Raw genomic sequence first — 25,941 nt, 5'->3', positions numbered from 1 at the left:
CCGAGTAGCATCGGCGAAATTCCGATTTAAACGGACGATTAACGCAGACGTCGAGCGGCTGCAGCACACTCGTCAGTCCTCCAGGAATGACGGCCAAGTCCGTACGAGTCGTGGCGAGTCGGTTCTTCACGCGGTCCGTCAAGTGGCCCCTGAAACTGTCCAGAACAAGCAGGGCTTTCCGTTGTAACAGGCCTCCAGGTCTGTTTGCCCAGACGGTCTTTATCCAATCTATGACGAGTTCCTCGGACATCCAACCCTTTTCCTGGGCACGTACGATGATTCCCTGAGGGAACTTCTCTTTAGGGAGAGTCTTTCGCTTGAATACGACGTACGGCGGAAGTTTTCTGCCGTCTGCCGTGATGCACAGCATCACAGTGCATCTTTGATGTTCTGCGCCAGTCGTGTGCACAGACACTTTTCGCAACTTTTAAATCCACTGTGGTGCTTTCTGGTGCATCGAACCACACAGGAGTCTGGTCTGCATTCCCAATTTGGGAGAGGTCGTACTCATGCTCCCTCCTGAGACCATTTACAAAGCGATGGAACTTAATAACATGGCTTTCGTACTCGCTTGGAAGCCTTTGACAAAGCGTTGTTCGGCGGCGGATGGAGAGCTGATTACGGTTCATAAACCGTGTAGCCCACCCCCGACTTGCCCTGAATTGTGCCTGGGGTATTTCCATGTGGCGAGCGATGGCCAGGGCTTTCACGTGGATCATGTCAGTTGAGACGGCGTAGCCGTCCCTTCGAGTGTCGATGACATATTTTACAAGTTCGCCTTCGAGTTCCGGGTACTTGCACTTCTTTCCGCGAAATGCCTTTCGGCTCCTGTTGGTAGCGCCGAGGGCATCTTTCTGTTTCATCCAGTAACGCACGCGCTTCTCATCGACGTCAAATTTGCGTCCAGCTTCTCGCTTGCCGTGCTCTTCGGCATATTCAATCACTTGCAGTTTAAAGGCTGCAGTGAAAGATCTCAAGTGCCGGCCCATCGTCCCTCACCTGCGATGGCTCAAACAGGGCTCACTACTACAGACAAAGTGACACCGACAGCACCGATCTGAAGAAACACTGGCAAGCTACCCACACGAAGCCAACGATGCGCCACACAAAGCAATAATGGCGCCGTTGAGGTTGGCGGAAGTGGAAAAGCTGGCAGCGCCATCTAGCTGCAATTGAACTAACTACACTTTTCTGGCGGGACTTTTTGAATTTTTTTTCGAAATTCCCCCTCCAAAGTAGGGGTGCGGCCCTTACACGAGTATATACGGTAACGTTTTTCCATTGTTGATACAAGTCCTAGACGTGCCAAAAGGGTTTCGTTGTACTCGCGTGAACTAAAGTGTGGCTCGGTCATTGCGCATGTGTTTCTTTCTGCTTGGGCACGGTTCATTAAAACAGCCGCGATGATACACCTGACAAAAGTGTATCGTGCAGGGCTGTCCATGGCTGCGGTGCGCTTCACGGTATGTCCATGTCTGTCAGAATTCACAGAAAAACAACACTCGGGAAACTTGCCGCGTCTGTTTACGGGCTGTACGCATTTCGCGGTCTCGACTTGAGCGTAAGGAGGGAGCCGCGGACCGCGGTTGGCAGACCTGACAGGTACGTAGCCGCCTTGTCCACAGCATGTAGTTGAAGCATTATCGCAAGCGTGTCACGGATGAAAGTGTCGCCGAGCTCGCCCTTGCATTAGTTAACAAATTAAAATGTACACGTGTGACCTAGACTGTCGCGACGGCGATGATATTTCGCAAATGAGTCACATTCCCGCCGTCAAGATATCTCATGTTTTGATGAGGTTCTCAGAGCTGGAGCAACACGTCAACACGATGTTCATATCAGTCCCTCTTACAGCCACAGCAACTTCCTCTGCTGCGGACACCGCTTGTATACATGTGGGAGGCGCCCTGATGCGCGGTGGTCGGAGGCAGCTTTTGCAGCTGCTGCGCCAGTTGTCACGTGATCATAGAGGGCGGTAGCGCGCTTCAAGCTGGGCTGGCTGGGGGGAGCCTACGCGCCGTGACGTCGCTACAAGAACCCTAAATATATCAACAGCGCCTACCGCTGTTTACAAACATGGAGTAGGTCTATACAGTCGCCGACCGTTTATTCGAACATGATCGTTTATTCGGACACCTTCGCGGCACCGCCACTCGTCCCATTGAAGTAATGTAAACTCACGACCGAAAATTCGGACGCCCCACAGCGCGCCGTTGAATGCCATAACAAGCTGTCAGCAATGTTTACAATATTTTTACTAGGTTGCCAGCACTGAAATGTTGCACTGGCTATAACTGGAGATCGTGCCAGTGTCAAAAATCCACGCAGAAGTTACCGATCTCGAAGGCTATGTTTGTTGGCTACACGTAACGGTTGCCTTTTGGCTTTAGCCAGTCACGTATCCATTGAACGGCTACCACGGCCAAACAGCAGGCCAAGCCAAGCCAAGCTTGGAATCGGCTCTGTGCGGCGTTTGAGGTGAATGACAGCGCGTACGAGTACGACGCGGATCCTAATTCAGACAAAGAGAGTACGACAACAGATTACAGAAGCGCTACAACATCAACTAGACCAACATCGTTTCCTTTTGGCGTGTGAGAGTTTGCGTTCTCGGATGTTTCTGTGGCTAGGCCTGATCTGCATCCCGAGCTTCGTGTCCTGCTCGTGCGAGGCCTGGATCTGCTGAAATTGCTCCGACGCTGCCCGTTCCATGTGCACCGTCGGAACTAAAGAAACGCGGCAACTACAAGACCCTGACGATGGCGAAAAAAGCGGCGATTATTCACCAGGTGGAAGCTGCTTGGGAGTTTTCGCCGAGTTGGGCGATGAGATCATCCGTCAGCTACTCGAACCCGCGCATGTGGACAGTGACTGCCTGACGACGCACCTCCCACACCCCAGCCATCAAATGCGGATTTAGCGTAGGCCGTTGCAGTGCTATTGCCGACCATCAGGGGTGGCCAAACATTGGCTGAAATACAGGCAGACTTGGTCGCACGTAAGCGTACACGTGTACAGACGCGCACTAACAAGTTTTTTCCGGCCGCTGGGCCAATAAAAGTGCTTTTTTTCTGGTGAATCCTTTTTTTCGGACTCCCGATAATTCGGACTTTTCAGCGGTTCCCGCCGAGTCCGAATAAACGGTCGGCGACTGTATTCGTTCATTTCGAATACTTTAATATTCGTTCTAATATTTGCCCATCCCTAAAGACTACTTTTAGCTTCCTAGGCCACTACAGCTGTCAATGTAGCCAATGCATGTGATGACCTCATATTCAATTGCGTATCTCATTGGTTGTGCTGATGCTGCTGCTGCTGGGAGTTTTCAGAAATGGAAGAAAGTGCTCCTCGCGTCCAAGTACAAGCTCTTTATTATCAACGAGACGCTACACCTCACTTGAAAGTCAGCATGGATGAGGCGGTGGACTGCTTGGGCCAGCTACTGCTCAGACACCTGCCAAACTAGCCGTACATGGCTAAGCATAAAACTAAGTACGACAATAGTGAAGGACACCCACCTGGAAGAGGGCCTTGCCTTTGCCAGGGTAGTCATCGTTGACGTCCTCCTTCCACTTGAGGAAGGCCTCCTCTTCGACGATCTCCAGGTCATACAGGAGCACAAACCAGCGCAGCAGCATGCCCTTGGGGAAGCCTAGCGAGTGCCACAGGGTCTGCAGAGCGTACAGTGCGGCCAGCTGCAAAGCCGGCCGCTCACCGAGGAAGGCTCGTAGCAGGGCCTGGTACCGCTCCAGCAGCTCCCTCTCTTTGTCCAGCTGGGCACGCTCGGGAGCTGCTGCATTCTGCTGCTGCTGCTGCACGGCACTCTGCACACGCAAGGCGGCAAAGAAAAATTGAAGCAAAGTGCACGCCATTCACCCAATGTAAAGTAATACTGCAGAAGTTGATTGAAAAGCTTCCCAATTAAAAGAAATCCTGGATCGCAACATATTTGCCGGAAGCAGCTGTGTTTCTATGGTAACATTTATTTTCTGAGAAACGTCCCTGCATAGAAGCCACACCCCCGCTGTTTAAAGCACATTTCAGTTTTCTTGGTGCGGGTTATATGTTAGAAAATACGGTAGATGCACCCAGAGGAGGCAAGTGAATACAGTATTACCTCGTTAACTCGAACTAGCATATCTTGAAAAATCTACCAAGTCAAAATTTTTTCTGGTTTTTACTAGAGCTGTGCGAATAGCAAAATTTTGGGTGCAAAGCGAATTCGAATAATAAAGATTGAGTGCGAATCGAACTGAATAATTTCGAATAATTTTCGAATATTTCTCAAACATTTTTCGAATAATTCGAAGTGAAATTACAGAAGAAATTGCAGAGAATCCCTAAGTATGTTCTTGTGAGATAGCAGCAGAGCGAAAGTAGCGGGACCCACGGCAGCAACAACGGCCATCGAAGCCATCGAAGCTTGCCGCAGTCGCCGCAATGGATGTGGACGGACAACTTGTCGAGACATTGGCTCGCGACGCTGGGCTCCAATTCAGCGACTTGAGCCCCGATGAACGCGGCATGCTGCTGAGGGCTCGTAGTGCCGGCGTCGTTGCATGCGGCATTTTGTCGAACTTTCTGTCAGAGCGACTTTCACGAGCGCGCAAAACACAAACGGCAGTACGCGATCCCGAAACTACCACTGAGACGCGAACGCGTGAGCGAAGCACCGTTCGGTGAAAACGGAACCTTTGAACCACCCGCGCTGTTCCCCATGGCAACGCCACAGAGGTTCTTTTTTCCATGAATCAAACGGAAACGAACAAACAGCACTTTATTAAGTCTTTTGATGCACGGAAGGTTCTTTTTTTATTGCTGCTAGTTTGAATACAGTAGAAGCTCGTTATAACGAAGCGGGATATAACAAACTAATGGATATAACGAAGCAATCGTAATTCCCCTTGAAATTCCCATAGACGCCCATGTATTTAAAACCTCATTTTAACGAAGCTAAAATTCCCTCGCAATGGATATAACGAACCTTTTTTTTTCCCCACCGAGCATTTACTGACCATTTTGGTAGCCGGCAAGTCAATGTCTTATAGCGCGCGACGGTTTACGTCCCATCACGGATGCGGTAATTCAAAACTCGCGCCTCGCGCTCCCGAGGAGCCGCCTGCCAACACGCGCGAGGGTGCGCGTCTGCCTGCCTCCCCTTCCACTGAAACTCGTGGACCTACCCGCGCACGTCACCCGGCCTCCCCTCTCCCGCGAAACTCGTGGACCCACCCGCTCTCCTTTAGCGCGTGGACGGCGACGCAGCGACCGCGCGGGCGCGGGCCTTTTTGCTTGTCGTTCGCTGCGTGTGCATCAGAACAGCGTCTCTCTCGGTTCCCGCCGCTAGACAGGAGATGGACGACGGCAACGGCAAACGAAAGCGCGAAACGATTACAATCGAGCAGAAGGCGGCTATGTTGAAAGCCGTTGAGTCCGGCGTCAAGAAGAAAAAAGTTGGCGAAGATTTCGGCGTAGCGTTGAGCACGGTACCGCAAGCATGTAATTGACCGAATTCTACTGAATATGAGCATGAAGCGCATGACTACAATCGACCTCTACATGGCGATCGAGATGCTACAGGCTGCTGGGATGTCTGTAACAGCAAGCACGATCGCAAACTGCTTCCGGCATGCCTCATTTGCCGTCAACAGCGGCGGTGGCAGCGAGATATCGATGCTGCCGCCAATGAGGGTTCCGCGGGTGACCAAGACCTGGCGTCGTGGGACGCTCTCCTTGACGCCGGAGTTGTGCCCGACTGCGACACCTTCTGCATGTACGTCAGTGCCGATGCTGACGCGATGACAACCGAAGAGCTGACAGAGGCTGAAATTGTGCGCGCGGTGACAGGGGTGGTGAATGACGACAGTGACGAATGTGTCGACGACAGCCCGGAGTTGGTTAAACCGATGGTCGATGTCCGCGCAAGCGCTGGATGCAGCAGACCTGCTGCGCCGCTTCTTCGGCGCTCACGATGACTGTGAGGACGGACTCGACATAGCGGCAGCGGCCGAAAAAGCCATCATCCGTCTTGGGAAGACACGGCAGTAATCTATTAAGGACTATTTTTCTGCTAAGTGAGCCGCCAGCTGGTGTGCCGAGTTTGGCGTGAATAAAGTAGCAGTTCTTTGCTGTTCTTTCTTTTTTTTTTTGCTAGTTTTTCTCTGTGCGACGGCCGTTTTTCGTTCACGTGGCGGGCTGCTGTGGGACTTGGTGGTCAGTACATCCTCTCTTGCGTGCTAATTGTCGGTAGAAATGGATATTGGCTATAACGAACTAATGGTTATAACGAAGTAATTACAACTACCCCTTCAACTTTGTTATAACGAGGTTTTACTGTACTAGTGATTTATTTTAGGCAGACTCTCATACGTCATCGGGATCACTTCGAAAATGTCCCACTCGTAGCGCTCATCATGTGATACGTTTAGCTTAATTTCTCGGTAAGTAGGGCACTGCTGTTGATAATATTGCCATTTTAGAAGTTGTCATACATTGAGCTTTCACTTTGACATAAATTGTTATTTGCCTTTAGTGTCCCTTTAAAGGTGTACTACTGTAGCTGCCGATTAGTCATATTCCTGGTCCCTGTGCACAAAGTTATTTCATGCTAGCGCTGTGATCTGCTAGCCCTCTCACTAGCTCCGATAGTAGAGCTGCCGGCCTGGAAAGGCATTAGTGCTAAATTCGATTCCCGAATCGGGACAAGTCTTCTAACACGAAGCTACTTTCTGTACAGATAGAATGGATGATTATCATAATGCTTCACTGTAAAGGCCAGGGCCATTTTCTGGAGTATGAAGGATTCCTGTCATAAACCATGACCAGCAAAAGTTCTAGGCAATTTTGCCTGGAACTTTTGCCTACAACGGAACCCCTAAGCAATTTTGCCTAGGGGTTCCGTTGGCAGCTTCAGGCTACCTGAAGGGGTCGACTGCTTGCCTGTATGGCCGACTAATTGCCAACAAACGACGATATTGACTATCGCATGCAAGACTGATGTATTTCAACGTGGTTTTTTCTCCCAAAACAATTCGAGAATGGAACCAATTGCCTTCAAACGTTGCCTCTATTATGTCTAATGATTTTTTCTTCTCAATGTTAGAATGACCGCAAAAATGTATTTGTGTTGCAGATTGTGACTAATTGGAAACTGATGAATTGCTTAGCTGAGAATGTATCTCCCGCACCTTTTTTATACCCTCCCCGACTGTAATGGCTACTGGCGCTGTGGGTAATAAAATAAATAAATAAATAAATAAATAAATAAATAAACAAACATACCGCATTTTGTAGCAAACGTGGGACTCGTTCATGCGTTATTTGAAGCTCACTGCAAATCAGTGTATGGTGCAGTTTCTAAACAAACAGCTTTCAGACTGCACTACAACGGTATTGCAATCAAAACGTATGACGTGCAAATGTGGATGAGGCTCTGCTTCGTGCCGGCCTTGGGTTACGCAAGCCTTTAGATAGGCAGTGCCACTTAACCTTTCTGCAGCACGATTATGGTCGACATGACAGTTTTAATTTTTTTTTTTTTGTGCCTCTGAGAGTATGTCTGCTCGAAGACGCCATTTATGAACCATGGCATATTGAATGGCAGCTGGATTGCTTGCATGAACAGCATTATGATGGGGGGAAAAAAAAAAAAAAAAAAGCACAATGCTGGGCTTCTCGAGAGTTCCTCAGCAACGATGATGGCCTTTGAGATAACCCACCAAACAGCAAGTACGGAAACCTCACGCAGACCTGGCAGTGGTGCTTCTTTGATTAGGCGGATATAGCCCCCTTTTATTCTGCAATTCTCTGCATACTTTATATTAGTGGGAGGAGGGCTTCTGCAGCACTCTGGGAAAGCTGCTGGAGTTCAAGGTAAGAAAGTTTTTGACAGGCTGCCCTAGCATATATCAATTATTACAAAGCTGTGCTGAATTACACGGCTTTTGTGTGCGAGTCAGTTTTCTCGAGGTGAGATTAGAGCAGTTCTTGGTGGCATTGGCAGCCGTGTCTGTAGAATGCGGAGAGTTAGCAGGTAGGCATGAAGCAACGGAGCATTCAAGGGTAAATTACCACCGTACATTCCCGGCATAATTTGCACAGTAAAAAACGTGCAAAACCTTTCAAACGTGCCGTTAATTTTGTTCTGAACGAGAGAATACGATGAGAGAAAGAGAGGCTTTCCCACCTCATTATTGTCAGTAGAGTCATTGCTGCCCTGGTTGGTGTTGAGAAGCTGGGGCATGGTGGTCTGGCCGAGGATATACCGCAGCAGGCAGGTTACCAAGGCGTGCACAAAGGCCGGTTGTGTCTGCTGCTGGGAGTCGACCGAGTCGCGTATCCATCGGTACAACGCCGTAGCGCTGGGATCTGCCTTCAGCTGCCGCCACAGGTCACCCTGCAGCCGAGGCAGCAGGAAGCCCAAGCCTCGGTCTTCCAATACCTCTGCCAGACGCTCGGGGCCACGGTTGCCCTCGGGTAGCAGTGACTCCAGATCAACCTGCAAGCAGTGCATTACCAGCCCCGTAAGCGTAAACATCGGCGTTGCAGTCTTATAATAGCTTACAGTGGCCAAACAAACAATGCAGGTAGGGTTTTCCCAACTACTGTAAAATTTCGGTGATAAATATCTCAAGGGGGAGCGAAAATTTTTGTATCGACCGAAATTTTGTATCATTAATAAAGTTGCAAAATTGGTTTTCAAACCATGATATACACACAGAACATTTATTTCCATAGAAAAGAACACGCGTATAGCTTTCTGGGACGCATGTGAACGGACCAATAAGGGATGGCGTAGTTGGCTGCCACGAAAGTGCGTGTCATAGCTTTGCTTGAGGCCAACTGAAAACTAAGTGCCAAAGTCAAGCGAAGATTGACAGGAACACCGAAACGCTTTGTGCCTTTTCTACGACTTTATTGTCTTTAATCTACTGCTGCGTTAGCCGCGTACCTTCAGAACTCGTAGTTGCTATCGATCGCGCTGCAGCGACAGCGGTTTCGTGCGCGGGAGTTGTGGCAAATGGTAGTTCCGTTTTTAATCCAGCGCACGTGCCTTCGAAACTATGCTGTTTGTTTCGCATCTGCCGCAGTTTTGTCTGCAGCGTTGGCAGAAAGCAGTGTATATCACAGGGTGAGCTTTTGTTTCGCGTACACTTGAGAGTTCTGTCAGTTTCGTCGTCATACACGATCGTGTCAAGAGTGACCGCAGTTTCGTCCACAGCTGTTGTGGTAAATGATAATCGCAGTTCTGACAGTGTGTACACTTGCTGTGTGCGTACTTCCGAAGCTTCTATAACGCTGCTCTCTGACGTTGCTAGACTGTTTCGGCACCAAAGTTCGAATCACCTGCCGCTATGCAGAAAAGCGTTCGGAACAGCCGAATTTTAGCCCATTGGACACAGTGGAGTTTGGCTGGGGAATTTGACGAATTCGTATTGCCAAGATACTACTATACGTTTACATCAACGCCTCCTAGATTGGTTTACAAAATGCTATATGTGATGGGTTCGCAAAAACTGGATCGGATTGAATTTGATTTTTGTCTATATGGCCAGATCGTGCAATGAAATTTCCGGGAGATTTTCCTGCCAATAATACAAACGTAAGAAATGGTCGAAATCCAGGAGTCTTTGCAGGTATGCATTAATTAAAGGGACACTAAAGAGCAAAACGATTTTTCTCACATAGTAAAGTAGTCTTCCACGATACCAAAAACACCACGCTTGCTGCGAGAAGATGCTTAATAAGCGAGAAAACACGCAAAAAGAAAATACAGGTGGCGACGCCACCTTGGAATTCCCGCACCATTTGCCATGACGTCACATATTTTTGACGGCGCCTGCTTGGGCCTACGTAGCTCGTAATCGGTTAAATCGAAGTACATTGTCCTCTGAGCGGGCCACAGACTTGACATACCGTATTTACTCGAATCTAACGTGCACCTTTTTTCCAGAAGAACGAGTCCAAAAATCGCATGCGCGTTAGAATCGAGTACCAAAAAAAAAAAAAAAAAAGAAATTCGGTTATCGTATTGCCATCGACATTTCAAAATGGCCGCCTCCTACGATTTCTGCTATAGTGTACTAGAATAATTTCCTACTGACGCGTCCAGGAGGCAGGGACAATAGGCCGGTTGAAGCAAACGCCAGTAGACGCCACTGGTGGCGTTGCTGCGCTTTTTTCTAGTCGCGGAGCCAGTTCGCGCCGGTTTGGGCTGGTTCAGACGCGCTTTGCAGCTGCTTGCCTCGTGCGCGTCCCCTGCGACGCTACGTTCAACGTCGTAGTTCTTGTGAAAAAAAAAAAAAAATTGTAGATCACTTTTTTTTCTCCGGACGCTTTCATGTGGGATGCTTCCATGTAGTCTCATTGCACGCCGTAAAATGAGTTAAGGAAACGCCGGAATAACTTGTTTAGCTGCTTTTCTGCAACCGAGAATAAATCACGAAAAGTTTACCACCATCAATATGCGTCCGTCGAGGCCGTTATTTCATCGTACGCCTTCTGGCATAGCAACGCAGCGTTGACGTTGCTGAGCACTTTTGTGTAGTTTGCGATGAGCATGCGATTTAAATGTTGTGCTAGGTATTGCGCAATAGAAGCAAAACATGCAGAGTTACTCACATGATGGGTTTGTGCAAATGGATGATAAAAAAATGCGAATAGATACTGCTGCAGGCGATGTCCCGAACTGCAATGAATCCGCCGGTCCACGGCATTTACGCTAGCAGACGACGTTGTTGATACAGTCAAACCTCGATATATCGAACACGGACTTATCGAATTATTGCCTATATCGAACGGTTCCTATATCACGTGGGAAATCGCATGCATTTTTAATTTTTTATTTCGAACGAAGTTTGACGTATAATGGATATATCGAACTCGGCCACCCCAAACCGCCCGCGCTCCGTTGACAGGCGGCGAGCTTTCCCGCAACTCTCGAAAATAGCGGTAGCGCGGTGGGCGTTTACGACTGCTGCACACATCGATGGCGCCGAGTGCGCCACTTGAACGTAGCGGCATACGCACGCCGCAGCCTTGCAGCAATGACGCACTGCACTTGTTGCACCAGCTCCTCCTTGATAGTATCGCCATAGTCCCTCAATAGCTTTTCTGGTCACGAAACTGCCGCCTCAGTTTAATATAGAGCTAGCGGCGGCCGCTAGGGGCGCCACAGTAAAAGAAAGGCCACCCAGCGGAGCGGCCGCCGTAGGCGACGCCTGTATTTTTTATTCTCTCGTACGTCGCGGCCGAAAGCCCCACTCTTTTTAGACAATATTTACATTCTATTTTGTTGTAACAACTATGCGAACTAAACCTGGAACTACTGAGAATGTTTTCTTACCGAAGACAAGGCGCATACAAAAAGTGAACAATCTCAAGTTCAGCTGGCGGCTCAATGTGTCAGCAGACGACGCGCATAGACCTTTTGCTACTGCGAAATTTGTCCTTAGCTGTCCCAACAGGCCTCAAAAAAAAAAAAAAAAAAAAAAAAAAAAAAAAAAAAAAGAAAGAAAGAAAGAAACTGACGTTACTGTGATGCGCTGTACACAGAATGAGACATCAGCGGCGTTACCATTAAATGCCTGACAACCTGAGCTCACTGTTATTTCCCGAACTTCTGATTGCACACGTGTCGTTCCAGCAGTGGTTGCGGACTAATTTTACGTAACATAAAATGTTCTAGGACGTGAGCTTGCATTTGCCGGTAGTCTGTTCGGAACAGATACATCGGCAGATCGTACCGTCAAGAAACGCTTGCTTGATGGGAAGTGTTGTCGTCTTCAGGGGGCGATCGGAGATCTGTTCGTTCCGCTTGTTCGTTCTCCTGGGGAAGAACAAGCGCGCTGATTGGCTGAAGCGGGAGATGCCACTCAAGGCCGGAGGCTGTCGCCATTTCTTTTTTTTTTTGCTTGATCTTTTCTTTTTTGGTGACGTCATATCGCGGCATAACGAGTAGGGTGATCGGAGATATCTGTTCTGCGCCGTTCGTTCTGTACCCATTCTGGCGGCATACGCGATTGGTCGAAGCCGGAAAAAAACACGTCTCTGAGGGGCGTAGCCATTTTTCTTTTTGCTTGATCTTTTATTTTTTGGTGACGTCATACCGCGTCATAACGAGCATGTCTGCTACAAACGAACGGAGCGCGAGACCGTTCGCACGCGTTCTCTCGAGCGAACAAACGGCTTCGCACGGCATGATGCGGCGGTTGCGGCTGCCGCAACAGCTGATTTTGAGAAAATGGCGTTTGCGACCTGTGCTTCTCTTGCGGTTGGAGGTGCGAGATGCGTTTGAAGACATGAGCGAGTGCGGCGTCGCTTTCTGTTCTCGAAACGAACAGTGCGAACAAAATGAACGGGCCTGCCACTGGGCTGTGGTCTTACGCGCAGGGACTTCTTAGTTCAAAAGCGCTACCAGCTACTTCCACGTGTCGTCCCGGTCCTCACTCGTGAACGACGGCCCCAGTGGGCACGACGGCGTAGGTATCTCTGGGTGCTCTTTTATAAAAGCCAGCAGAAGCTCCTTTTGACGATTCGACACCCGGGAGCCAAGCCAGACATTGCGGTGGGACGACATCTTGAAAAACTGCGCCAACCGCCACTTTTTTTTTTTTTTTCGCGTGCGCGACTTCACATAGCGAGCACGTTAGAAAAACTAACACCAATAAATATCAGCGCTCAAACCTATTGCTGTTTCAGAAACTGTTTGAGATTGAAAAGAAAAACAATATCTTTTCGTACAACAACTGTATTTATTAGACGGCGAGAAACCCTTCGTTTTGAAATATACGGTCCCCTTGCCGAGGACAAACGATGCGCGTCTACTTCCGGAAAGCTCGCCGCTCACCGCTGACGATTGGCTGTCCGCTTCCTCTCGGCGGAAGAGAGCTGCGGACCGCCCACTTTTGTGACGTAACACCGCCAGAACGAACGCGGAACGAACAGAGATCTCCGATCCCCCCCCAGGCCTCGAAAGCTTTGCTAGTTTTCGTGCGTATCACTTTTCGACACAGTTTTCCAACGCGATTTATGTTGACAATATCGGCGATGGAAACCTCACAGATTAATATATGTCCTTGACTACGCATTGTGTTTCTTAATCTCTATCTCTCACGAGCAGGGTGACGAGGATTGACGCCCATTTGCATTCAGTGCCGTAATTTCTTGGCGAACCAGGACGCTTATTAGGATTGTAATCGCGATCTTTCTTTGAAGGAAATGAATCCGTGCAAATGCTTATGAGAAATGGATAACGTTCGCCTTCACTCAGTATTGGGGTAGAGTAGAGCTCAAAAGACATTCTAAAGGTGTACTGACACAGAAATCTTGCATATTGCTTTTTTTTTGTTACATTAAGTAGCTAATGGCCCGTTTGCCACGGCTGAAAATTCCCTTTGCACACGACGGCTTTCGAGGTCGTTTCAGTGACGTTAAAACTGTCCGTGGTCGAGACTTTCCATTCGTAAAGTTAGCCGTGGCCGTGCAACACACGAGAAATGACGTTAGGCCTGAGGCGCGGCTTGTCTGTCGACAACGATACGGCGTCACCGTTTATCGTGAAATTGTACACATATACGGTGTCCGATGAATCAAAGTGCCTCGCACACATACGCACATGCTTCGAATCGATGCTGAAGTTGTCCGTTTGTTGCTGCGTTATGGCTCACTTCCAGTCTTGAACTACCCTGAACACTTGGCATGCAAAACATCGATACATTTTCAGTTGCTGCCCTTGTAGCCGAAACGGCACCTCGGTACGCAGCGCCTAAAAGGCATCGTCACGAGAGCGTGCCGATTCAACTGTACGATACCTGAACTTGGCCCTTATCCAAAACGCAGTCACAGACAGAGAGTACACGTGCAAACTTTCAGCTCACGCCGGCTGCATTTGCGGCGTCTGCGGTGTCTGCGGAATGGCCTCTAAGTGACGGTGGCGCCGCGGCGCGGCAGCTTGTCGCGCCATATCAAGCTCCCCCATAGCGTGACGGCGAAGTTTCGTGACCAGAAAAAGTATTGAAGGACTATGGTATCGCCAGGCATCCGTCGCATCGGTCGTTGTTGTGCTCGTGTGTTAGGCCTGCCGCGCGTTGTGGTGTGTGTAGCGATGGCTGCAGACGCGAAGAAACGGACGACCCTGACTTTTGCAGCAAAACTGGAAGCAATCCAGGCTGAAGGCGTGGGATTCGTACCTGGTGCGTCAGGGACGGAAGGTATGCCTTATCGTCGATAACTGCACGGCACACCACACCGATGCCCAGCTGAGCAACATCGAAGTGGTATTTCTGCCGCCCAACACCACTTCGAAGCTCCAACCGTTGGACCAGGGCATTATCCGCACATTTAAGTCTATCTACAAGCGTCGGCTGATCGACATTTTGCTTCTAAGACTCCGGATGGGCCAAGATCTGAAGATCGATCTTTTGGGCGCCATCCAAATGCTCAAGGCGTCGTGGGAAAACGTCAAGCAGTCGACGATAGCCAACTGCTTTCGGCATGCGGGCTTCGGTGGACGCACTGACGAAGCATCAGTGGAAGAATCCGAGGAAGCTGAGTTGGCATGCGCAGATGAAGAAAGCGAGCTCGCCGAAACGTGGAGCAAGCTGGAGAGCTTTGTTGGTGCGGAGCCGCAAAGCATGTGCATCGAAGACTTCGTTGGAGGTGACGACAGCACTGGTACAACGGCGGAGCTAACGGATGTAGAGATCGTCGCCGAAGCTACCGCTGAGCAGCCGAATGAAGACGCTGCCGAGGTGGATCCCGCAAGCGCTGATGGTGCCCCGCTCCCGACATCAGCTGAGGTCGTAGCCGCTTTGGCCCTTGCGCGCCGCCACTGCAGCGCGATTGAAGGCACCGGCCTTTCACTTGTGGATCGCCTGGACTATGTTGAGGACGCAGTCGTCAAACACGCCATTGCCAACAAAAAGCAGGCTACTCTTTTTCAGTATTTTAAGCCAACACAATAAATACTTTGTTTGAATCTTCAAGTGAGTATTTACTGCACCACGATTGGTTCGTTGGTTGTTTTCCACAAGTTCTTGACGCATTTTTTACGTGAATTTTACGTGAATGCGAGCATAGTCCAGTGCCTTTTGTTGTAACACGCTTCCGCTGATAGGCATTTTCTTGGCACGCATGTCAAGGAACCATGTGTACAATGCCTTCTCAAGATCCTCGTGTGCCGATGGCGTCAACTTCTTGCACTTTGTGGACGTCCCCAAAGAAAGGGCACTGGTGATCGCGTCCTTCGCCTTCAAAATTGTGGACAGCGTGCTGTTGGAGATGCCAAATTCTGCTGCGACGTTCCCTTTTTTCTGCCGCTTGAAGCCTCGCTGATGATTCGCGCCTTCACCTCAAGAGAAAGGAACTTGCGTTTTGCTGCCATGATGGCGCAGAGTCCAACGAACGCGAGTGCACAAGCACAAATGACGCACTTTGGTCATGATCACGTGATCTGGGATGGATATGGATTGGCTGTGGCTCCGGCTTGTCAAAGCAGGCCTACGCCTTGTCGCAAGGCAGCCAGCCGAATGATCACCACCACACAATGGCACTCTGCTATGTGTATGTTTACAAGTGGTGAAATGGTTGCACATTTTCCGTGAAACAACGCGTCGTGAATTTACGAAAAGTTACACGGTTGGCGATATGCTTACTTTATATTAAAAAAAATTTTCAAGCCAAGCTTCACTGAGCAAAAGTTTCGATGAAGTGAGAACAAGCCCGAAAAATGTTGTGGTAAGAGCATTGATGCATTGACTTCTACGGCAAGCTGACGGGGAATAAGAAATATTTCGTTGAAGCGGCGTTCGGTGTAGTGGGGTTCGACTGTACTCGTGTATTCTGTGGACTTTGCCCAAACAACAACCAACGTCACAAAAACGGAGTCCCACTGCGAGATTTCCTTTTTTTTCTTTCACACAATGGGCACCCGCATGTTTTCACTTTATTTATCTGGGCTCTAACGCTTGGGGCACAATGCAAGTCCCTAGACGTCTGTAATGAAAGCTGGGGGTTGCGTTTAAAGCGCTGACGAATATGTGGCGGCAGGCAGGAGTCTGTCGGGCTGCAGCAGTCAGCGAGCACCATGGCCGTACCTCAATTCTGTAGATGAATCACGGATGCCGGTGTGTTCCCTTCATTTACGTGCTCTTCTATGGACGCGATGCTAAAGAATAATCACAGATTTAATAACATGATCTCAAACTGAAATTATACTTTTCGCTGTAGTTACCTCGTGCTACCAGCAATAGGTGCGTAGCTGAGGGTGTTTGCTGTTGCATCGCCAATGAATAAACTTCACATGGCCCGGCATGCCTCTGCTAATGGACCTTCTAGACTAACCAGAAGGCCTTCAAGCCGAGCCAAGATCGTGGCCAAGACAAACATGCACAAATTTATCGGCATAAGTAATGCTGTGCTTGGAAAGTGAGATATGCTGTGCAGTCTGCAGAAGCAACAGGTATGCACTGTTTACTTTTTTTTTTCCTTTTTTGCGCTTCTGCTTAGCTGTTCACTATGGCTGCAGCCAAAGGAGCGACTTTTTAAGCTTTGATCAATGGAAATTATTATTTTCGCGACAGTTACACAGACTGCTGTCAGTTTCCATGACCTGGCCAGGTTTTTCAGAAACTTCATGACTATGCCTCGACTTTTCCACGTTTTCCTGGTTGGTAGACATCCTGAAGACTCCCTACCAACCCACAAGGTTCCCCCATACCTCATATTCAAACGGATGACACTCCCGAAAGGAGTAGTCTTCCATAGTGGTGTGATTGTGCGAGCCAACGAGAAAGGTTCGATGACGATGGACCTGGTTGCGGATTGGATCGATCACGTCTGGAGGAGGAGGCCCGGCGTCGATTTGGGCCTGCGTGCGATGCTTGACGCATTCAAGTGCCACCTTGACCAGCGGATCAAGGACAAGCTAGCCGCGTGCAATACTGACCTTGTCATCATACCTCATACCATAACAGCTTCAACCGCTCGATATCTGCCTCAACAGGCCGGCGAAGGACGAGATTCCAATGCTGTATACCGACTGGCTGATCAATGGCAGACACAATTTCACGCCAAGCAACAGGATGAAGCACACCCCTCTGCAAGACTTCGCTGGGTGGGTAAAGGATGCGTGGTGTGTGATACTAACAGCCATGGTCATCAAGGCCTTTCAGAAATCTGGCATCTCGAATGCCATGGACAGTAGAGAGGATGAGATGCTCTGGGCTGTGGACAGCGACAAGTCCATCTTTGCGCAGCGCACGAAATTGACAAGGACACAAGAGAAGAGGAAGGGACAAGCGCTGATCTTCAACTGAAAGATTTTATTTGAAAAGACAAATATATATATACAGAAACACACGTGCCACGCAAGATTACACTCGATCAATGAAACGGATTTCTTGCTCCGATAATGAGACTGATGGCTGACTTATACAAACACTATCGCACTTAGCCATGTGGTACGCCTCTGAAATCTCACGTGTGCGTTGATTATGATGGCGAGTGATGATGGACGTTTGCTCAAAGGAAGGCATGCACCTGCAATCCCGGCAGTGGCTGGCGAGGTGAGACGAAACACCCCCCCTTCAAAGAATTCGCATGCTCGCGCAGCCGAACATTTATACATCTGGCAGTCTGTCCGATGTAGACAGACCCGCAGGTACAAGGAATCTTATATACCACCCCTTCTGAACACGCGGTGTACTTCTTAACATGTCTGATTGAGCAGGCATTATCACCTGCCCTTGCAACCCCATTTGCGCGTCTTTCAATCTTGCCACACAGGCTGCCCAATTTGATGCCACCCGAAAAAACAACATCAACCTCATACTGACCTGCAAGTTTCTTTAATCTACGCGAAATGGAATGTACAGGTCGGTCCACTGTTAAAGGGAACACTCGAATGAGCCCCCTTCATTTTGCTGGCCCCCTCATTCCAAGTGGATGTGGAAACGTTGTTCGTTCAAGGTACTGGTCTGTCAAAGGGAGTCGGAACTGTCAACCACCGGTAGTCTTATGTAAATCTAAGCCACTGTACTGTTGCAAGAGAGCGATATCCTGACATGCCCTGAACGCAATTGTTCCCTTTAACAGTGGACCGACCTGTACATACGGAATCACAGATTTACGCTCCACGATCGGTGAAGCCCCTCCTAAACTTCACATCGGCCCATTCAAAACTTGTAAAAAACGGTATTGCCACCTCCTGTTTGTTCTCGGCCATCTCAAAATCATGTCATCACACCATAGACGAAAGCTTCCAGAATCAGTGTGATCGGCTAATGGCAGCCGGCTTCCCCACTTCTTTTCTGGCAACTACCTCTGAGCGTTTGCTAAAGAGAATAAAATCTAATGCGCAATCTGACAACCAGATACCAACTTCACAATGCGACCGAAAACGGTTTGCTGTGATTCCGTATGTACATTCCATTTCGCATAGATTAAAGAAACTTGCGGGTCAGTATGAGGTTGATGTTGTTTTTTCGGGTGGCATCAAATTGGGCAGCCTGTGTGGCAAGATTGAAAGACGCGCAAATGGGGTTGCAAGGGCAGGTGATAATGCCTGCTCAATCAGACATGTTAAGAAGTACACCGCGTGTTCAGAAGGGGTGGTATATAAGATTCCTTGTACCTGCGGGTCTGTCTACATCGGACAGACTGCCAGATGTATAAATGTTCGGCTGCGCGAGCATGCGAATTCTTTGAAGGGGGGTGTTTCGTCTCACCTCGCCAGCCACTGCCGGGATTGCGGGTGCATGCCTTCCTTTGAGCAAACGTCCATCATCACTCGCCATCATAATCAACGCACACGTGAGATTTCAGAGGCGTACCACATGGCTAAGTGCGATAGTGTTTGTATAAGTCAGCCATCAGTCTCATTATCGGAGCAAGAAATCCGTTTCATTGATAGAGTGTAATCTTGCGTGGCACGTGTGTTTCTGTATATATATATTTGTCTTTTCAAACAAAATCTTTCAGTTGAAGATCAGCGCTTGTCCCGTCCTCTTCTCTTGTGTCCTTGTCAATTTCGTGCGCTGCGCAAAGATGGATAAGTTCCAACTCGCCCGCCTATCAATCCTACTACAGCGACAAGTTGTCCGACAGCAACGAGGACTGATCCATTACGCGACTCGTATCGCCACAGCAGTGTTGCCAGTTTTAGCGGCAAGGCCCGCTGTTTGACTGTTTTATTTGTTGAAACTTTATTTCTTTAAAGCCCAAATACTTGTTCTTCTGAACGTGTAAAGGTTGACTCCTACGGACTTTTTTTGCTCTTTTCCGTCACGAAAAATGGGTGCGCGTTACAATCGATGTTTCACCTTTTTTTTTTGGTCGTGGAAAACGAGTGCGCATTACAAAGAAGGCGCACTAAAATTGAGTAAATACAGTAAATTTTGCACCCCAGGAAAGCGAATTGTGCTGGTCCCTTTTTTCGACATAGGGGCACGTACTAGCTAATATTACATTCAGGCGAATTGTTGTTGCAAGCCCCCGATAGTTGAGCAAGTGTTAGATTCGAGTAAATGCTTAATTTTTTTTTTCTGGGATGGCATCAGAGAGACTTTGTATGAAGCAGGGTCGTCATAAAATTGCGTTGTTGGTTTTCTTTCCATTGCACTAGGTTTTCAATAGATTGTTTCTATGAGGGTTCTGCCAGGACCAAACCAATTTATTGCATGACCGAGGAACATTTAATGGAGGTTCCACTGTACCAAAAACTAAGGTGTGCACAGTAAAAGATGGGCGAAAAAAAGAAACTCCTTCAGAACAAGCACACGAAATAACCACATCCTATGGGTAGATCCGGAAAGAAAACTTAAGGCTGCAGCCATGTTTTAGCATCCCCAATTTCTTCTTTTGCCGTTACAGGTGGCACACGACCACCCAACTTCAAATTTTCAAGTTTAAGTAGATCGACCCACAATCGGCACATATAAAACCAACATGTAGGGATCCTACCTTGGCCTGCGCCAGCCCCTGGGTGAGCCAGGGTCGGCCTTGGGTGCGGGCCAGCTGCTGTAGCACCAAAAGGAACAGGGGGTAGTGCTGGCCCTGAGGCAGTGCCCCCGCTACATCGGAGAGACTGATGAGTCCCTTGGCCACACCACGAGCCACATGCCCTGCCACCATGCTCTTCACCAGCGGCATTTCGGCCTCCAGTGCAGACATGCGCCCAAACACCTCCTGCAAAAACATCCATTTCTTTTTGTTCATCCCACAGCTGCAACGCACTGATGTGTGTGCAGCAACAGGAAAGCAAATGGCCTGTGTTACACAACAATTGCAGCAAAAGGGAGAGTTGGGCTAGTTGGTTTGCGTTCATACTGAAACAGCGCAAAAGACTTAGGACACAGAAACACTTGACAACAAGTTCCATTTTTCATCGAAATTTTCTCACGCTTGATCGGCATGATGCCAGGTCTTGATACTGCAAGTATGGTCCAGCTGTGGCTACACGTGATTCAAGAAAGGTCAAGAAACCCCCATATATATATCCTTGCACAATAAGACCCCTGTGGTACGACTGCAATGCTTGAATAACTACAGGCACCGTAATTGAGAACACAACACATGGAAGCTGTATTTAGGCTAATTTCATGAAGAAAGTGATTCATAAACCCACAATAATGTGCCAACTTTGCTGTATGCTAGTGTCATCACAGATGCGGCTAATTCCAAACTCAATGAGGACTGCATTCTGGCTTTTCAGTTGTCACGCAAAGAAGTTAACACTGTCCTGTGAAACTGAAATGCAAGAACTTGCAAGAGTATTTTACACACCAAATGAGCTGAAAGGGTACCAGATGGGTTAAATGTGGGAATGCTGATGTACGGGCAACGTAATATGATAATTACAGAAACCGCTGGGCAAAAGGGCGTAAATGCACGTTAGGTTAGACTTATGGTGAATTCCATCAGCAGATTTGAAGCGCTTCCAGTAGCAGTCTTTCTGCTCCATGCAGAGCAAGTTGCTTGCACCATTGGCAGATTGAGAGTACTCCAAGTTTCATTGACAGATCTGGAGCAGCTCTATCTACTCCGCGAAAAGCGGCGGATTCGTCCAGAAGTCGCAAGCGCCCCGCACAGAACGTGGCGTACCACATGACCGATGCAACGCGTTGCCCGAGCACGCCCGTGAAGGTGAAAATGGCGTGAAACGCGAGGAATGTTCGGCCCTTCCGGAAGCGTATGTGTGCTAGCGCCACCAGACATTTGTTCTGGCGGGAGCACCTGTGTTCCAGTGGCAGATTTCCTTTGGTTGCCTCCCGCTGGAGCAGAGTGCTCCGGCCACTCTGAACCTGCCAATGGAATTCACCATTACACAACCGAGTAATATGCGGTTTTTGGCTACACAAAATGTCGCAAGATAGTTCCTATCTCTAGTCCAAAAAAGCCTGTCCAGGCCACAAGTGCCGACAGACATCAGCTAATCGACAGTCTGGATGAGTAAGAAGGGGTGAGGTGTACATTTTACCAGCCCCATTATACTGTAGTAATCTCCCCTCCTCGTCCATCAACCAGGTTATATTAAGTGGACTTGCCATGGTACAGGCATGCTCTTTATCCTACTAAAGACTACTACCATCAGCATGTATAGTGTAAGCATAGTGAATGTCATCATAAAATAAGTGTTTCTACGAGGAGCTGCTATGAAAAAACAGTGCAACTATGGAGTACAACTACAGATACAGCCAAATCCCGCTACAACGAAATTGAGGGGACGCGCGAAAAAGTTCGTTGTCGCGGAATTTCGTTGCAGCGAAATTTCATCTATAGACCACTAAAGTTAGGAAGATCTGATGATCATGACTTGTCCTTTTGTCCTGGCAAGCGCATGCATAGTCCTTTGCATTTAACTCTCGCCGACTCGGATGTACTTGGCCCAAACCGAGTGAATTATTTTCTCGCGTATAACACGCACAAAATATACAAAAAATTTAGCGCTAAACTTTGGGTGCTGGTTATACGCGAATTTCGGTGCGCAAGTTGGCTTCACGGCAATGCAAGGAAGGCGGTTTTGCGTGAATACGCGAGATACACGTGGGTTATACACGAGCAAATACTATATGCAGGCTACCCTCGAAGCGTGCTGAGTGCGTAGCGCCGCGAAGGAGTGTGCCAAAGTTCGCTAGAGGCTAACTTAAAACGAAGTGCTGAAGCTCGCACTACCAGTCATAAGCGCGCGAAAGGAAAGCCGAAACGCTTCGTGCCGTTTTAAGACTTTACCATCCTTTACTGCCTTTAATCTTTCTTCCGGTGTGTTAGCCGCGTATTTGAGCATATTCGCTATCGATGATCCTGACGATAGCGACCGCGGTTTCCTGCGCAGCGGTTGCGGCAAACAGTAGTTCCGTTTTCAATCTGTGCGCGCAGACCGCGTGCGTGCCTTCGGAACTGCATCGTTGCTATCTGTGAGTGCATCTATCACGGTTTTGACCGCAGCATTGCTTTGAGTCGGTGTGCATACGTTGGATGCACGCATACTTTCGTGGTCGCCCATGATCGCGTCGACATGACCGCATTTGTGTTCGCAGCGGTTGTGGCAGAATGTATTTACGTTTGGACTAGATTCGCGCTGGCTGCGCGTGTGCCTTCAAAATGCCGTCGATGTCATTCACAATCGCAGGGCTTGTGACGACGGGCAGTAGTTTTTTTTTTTAGTACTACGTCAAAACAATGGCGCGAGTTCTTCAAGAACGATTCTTCCGCGGCCCGCACGCGCATCAAACCCGCCGGCAGCATCATGGCGGATGAACTATCTGTCGCCGAGCATCTCAATGGCGAATAATTTACCGGGATGTGCGTGTGGTGGCAGAAAGAATGTCTCCGATGAAGACAAGGGTCTTGCGATGCGGCCGCACGGCTCTGGCAGCGAGAAATGGTCGAGTTTCTAGAGGAATTTCGCGGCAATCCTAGGCAAGCTCCTTTTGCTTATGTGGTGGCACTCGCGAAAACTTCATTCAAGCGAAAATACCCAAAAAGAAACGCCAGGCCTGCGCTGAAACCGCAGCACAGTCACAGCGAAAGTTGGAAGAGTGGCGTTTCTAGAGCCCGTTGCAAGCTCTCTTGGGGCTACTAATACAAGTACACTTGCAAGGTATCCACTACGCCATAAATCACAATTTTTGTGAAGTTGGGAAGCACCTACTAAGCCATTATTCGTCATTCTGCGGGGAAGCGAGGCACCAGCTACACGTCTTTAAGACATTATGTGGACTTTGTTGACGCGACAACTGATGACGATGAAGAATTATCGCTCAGCCCTTTGTAATGGGTTGGAATCTTTAAACGGCCCACCAGTTATGTAATTTGCATTGGGTGACGACCGGCCGCTATTTCCCTCTCCCGTCATGCTGTATAACATACATTGACATGGGAGAGAGGGGGGGGGGGGCGAAGAACTTTACTGAGACCCCGAGGAAATGGATCATGCACTTATGGGCTTCCTTGGCAACCAATACAAGTGAACTAGCAAGGAATCCACTATGCTATAAATCATAGTAATTTTTTAGAAGTAGGGAAGCAGGCACTGTGCCATCTTTCGTCATTCTACGGAGAGCCATGGTACCTGCTAAACGTATGTAAGGCATTATGCGCACTTTGTTGATGCTATGCCTGATGATGAAGAATTACGACTGAGCCCTTTGTAATGGGTTGAAAGCATTCAACAACCTATTCGTTGCGCAATTCGCATTCTGTGATGCCTGGTTACAGAATTCACGTTGTGCGACGCTTGGTGCTTATTTTAATCTTCTACCACGCTATATTGCATATGTTAATGTGGTTCGTTCCCGACATGAAGCCTGTATAGCACCTTTTTGCAAAGCAGTTTCAAGCACCGGCATGGCTCAGAGGTTGAATACTGGGCTCCCACGCAGAGGGCCCAGGTTCGAACCTTGTTCCATCCTGGACTTTTTTTCTTATTTCGAGCGATAATGGTTACGGACACCGGCGGCGGACAACTACGGTGCCAAAAACGGCCGCTGAAATGACCTCATAACAGTTTTCACTGTATTCGTTGTGACGAGACATTTTTTGCACTGTTTTCTATGGGCGGCTGACGGGGATAAAGCCCCCCCCCCCCAACCTCATCCAGCCGCTCGTGGGTTCCACCCTGCTAACTGCACCAGCTTTAAAAAAAAAAAAGCTTTTGCGTTGGCAGCGCCACTAAAAAAATATCCTTGCTCTGTGTCATTACACTTCGAGTTTGCGCCACATACTATGAAGTTCACTGTTCATTTTCGACGCCCTACGCGTGTGGTTTCACCGTGCGTTCATGGAGCAGCCCAGGATGACGTGCAGCTTTTGCGATTTTTTTAAAATGCTGACGACTACCAAGGAGATGTCACATTAGGTGCTGGTGGAAACTGTCCGTGACCACGGTGACAACGGATCTTCGGAGGTCGACTCGTTACTTTCGTTATGCGCTTTGCTGTCTTGCGCTACGTCGCGGGATCACGAGACCGTGGCCTCGGAGACTGGCTCCGGCAGCGCACCGCCGCATTGCCGGAGCCAATCTCGGAGGCCACGGCTAGACGATGACGGAGCAGCGTTGTATTGATGTCCGACGAGGGTATAGTATTGCCATCCTTCACGAACAATGAATAGAGCAAAATAACTTTTATGCCGCTAAATAAATGTTTTGGGTGAGCTCTGCTTTCAATTCCCATTGTGTTTAATTTGCGAGTTTCTTTTCTGAATTTTCGTGCTGAAACTGGATATAATGAAAACCTGTTTATAACGAAGTCCTTCAAGGAACCTGACAATTTCATTATACCCAGGTTTAACTGTACACCAACCCTCAAGCGATGCTACCCTCTACAAGTTGGAGTGGAGCATCTAACTGCCTCAACCGACTTCTTAAGATGTTTAACTTGCCTGCAGGGCTTCAAGGTAGGCAGCTCCGCCATCCTTCTTGTAGGCTAACGCCATCTGGGGTAGCAGCTCAGCCTGAGGTTTGTCCAGGGTGGCCAACATGGCGTGCGCCAGGGCCTCCGAGAGAAACTTGCGGGGTATCTTCAGCGCCTCAAAAGATCGGCTCGCCTCGTCAGGCAGCCCATTGTCGCTGCCCCCGGTAGGAGTGGTGGTGCCATTGTTGTTGGTCGTGTTGTTGGTAGTGGTGGTGCCTTGCTGCTGCTGCTCAGTGCCATTGGACAATTTCAAGGAAGCCAAGAGTTCATCCACCCGTGCTATCACCTCCTCACGGGTGGCCCCCTTCTCGCGTTCAGGAGCACTGCGATTGGCACGGTTCTTGTCTTGCACCACTTGCTTGATCACGATAGGGGGCTGTGGCAGGAGGAACAACAACCGAAAGCTGTTCACAGAGATGTTAGGCTTACTACGAGGACACCATAGCAACCTTGCAACGACATCTACAAAAGAGCTGTGCAACATGAACACAGAACCTACAACAGTTGGCCCGCAATGAACATTGACAATGCTGCATAACCTGAAGTACAGACGACACTGTTGAGCAAAAGTGCACATCATAAGCTACATACTACAGCTGAACCCCTATAAGAGGCATGCACCGGGCAGCAATCTTGTCTTTCGTGTAAGGTGTCTTTTATAAGCAGGGTACCACGTTCGTGTTTTCTTATCAACCCCTATTTCAATGTAGGCACAGTGGTGTATCTTATAGCCAATTGTCTGTTACATCAGTGCCTCTTATAAAGGGGTTCAACAGTATGAAGTTGCACTCTCAGTGTGAGCAACAAATGCACTTGCTCCAAACTTGAGTGCACTATGTCAACCGACTGCACACTACAAACACAGGCTGCCAAACTTGATTGGCCGCAAGCAAGAGGTGTACACAGTAGACTCAATAATTCATACCTAATTGAAATTTTTTAATAATACCAACCAACCAAATGCGAGCTTATTTCACTCATGCTATTTCAAACTATGTGCTCAAGTCAGTCGCTTGTCTCGTACTGAGCT

At 48.7% G+C, this 25,941-nt stretch overlaps 2 protein-coding genes across 4 annotated transcripts in view; both read right to left on the bottom strand.

Moving 5' to 3' along the window:
- LOC119383078 (sodium/potassium-transporting ATPase subunit beta-2-like) overlaps positions 1-25,941 on the bottom strand; it is a 388,376-nt gene that overhangs the window by 21,563 nt on the left and 340,872 nt on the right. The window lies entirely within an intron of this gene.
- Positions 1-25,941, bottom strand: part of LOC119383075 (eukaryotic translation initiation factor 4 gamma 2) — a 44,318-nt gene that overhangs the window by 3,164 nt on the left and 15,213 nt on the right. For 2 of the 3 annotated variants that reach the window (XM_037651069.2, XM_037651070.2), the window contains exons 5-8: positions 24,880-25,287; positions 19,960-20,184; positions 8,186-8,497; positions 3,519-3,824 (exon numbers count right to left, since the gene is read on the bottom strand). In XM_037651069.2, the coding sequence (XP_037506997.1) occupies positions 3,519-3,824; positions 8,186-8,497; positions 19,960-20,184; positions 24,880-25,287 (1,251 nt within the window). The remainder of the gene's footprint in view (positions 1-3,518; positions 3,825-8,185; positions 8,498-19,959; positions 20,185-24,879; positions 25,288-25,941) is intronic. The other variant, XM_049412405.1, reaches the window with a different exon arrangement.

This window comes from Rhipicephalus sanguineus, chromosome 2 (genome assembly GCF_013339695.2).
Source record: "Rhipicephalus sanguineus isolate Rsan-2018 chromosome 2, BIME_Rsan_1.4, whole genome shotgun sequence".
Classification (NCBI taxonomy): Eukaryota; Metazoa; Arthropoda; class Arachnida; order Ixodida; family Ixodidae; genus Rhipicephalus; species Rhipicephalus sanguineus.
The sequence above is the reverse complement of the archived record's forward strand: the minus strand, read 5'-3'. Positions and strand labels throughout refer to the sequence as shown.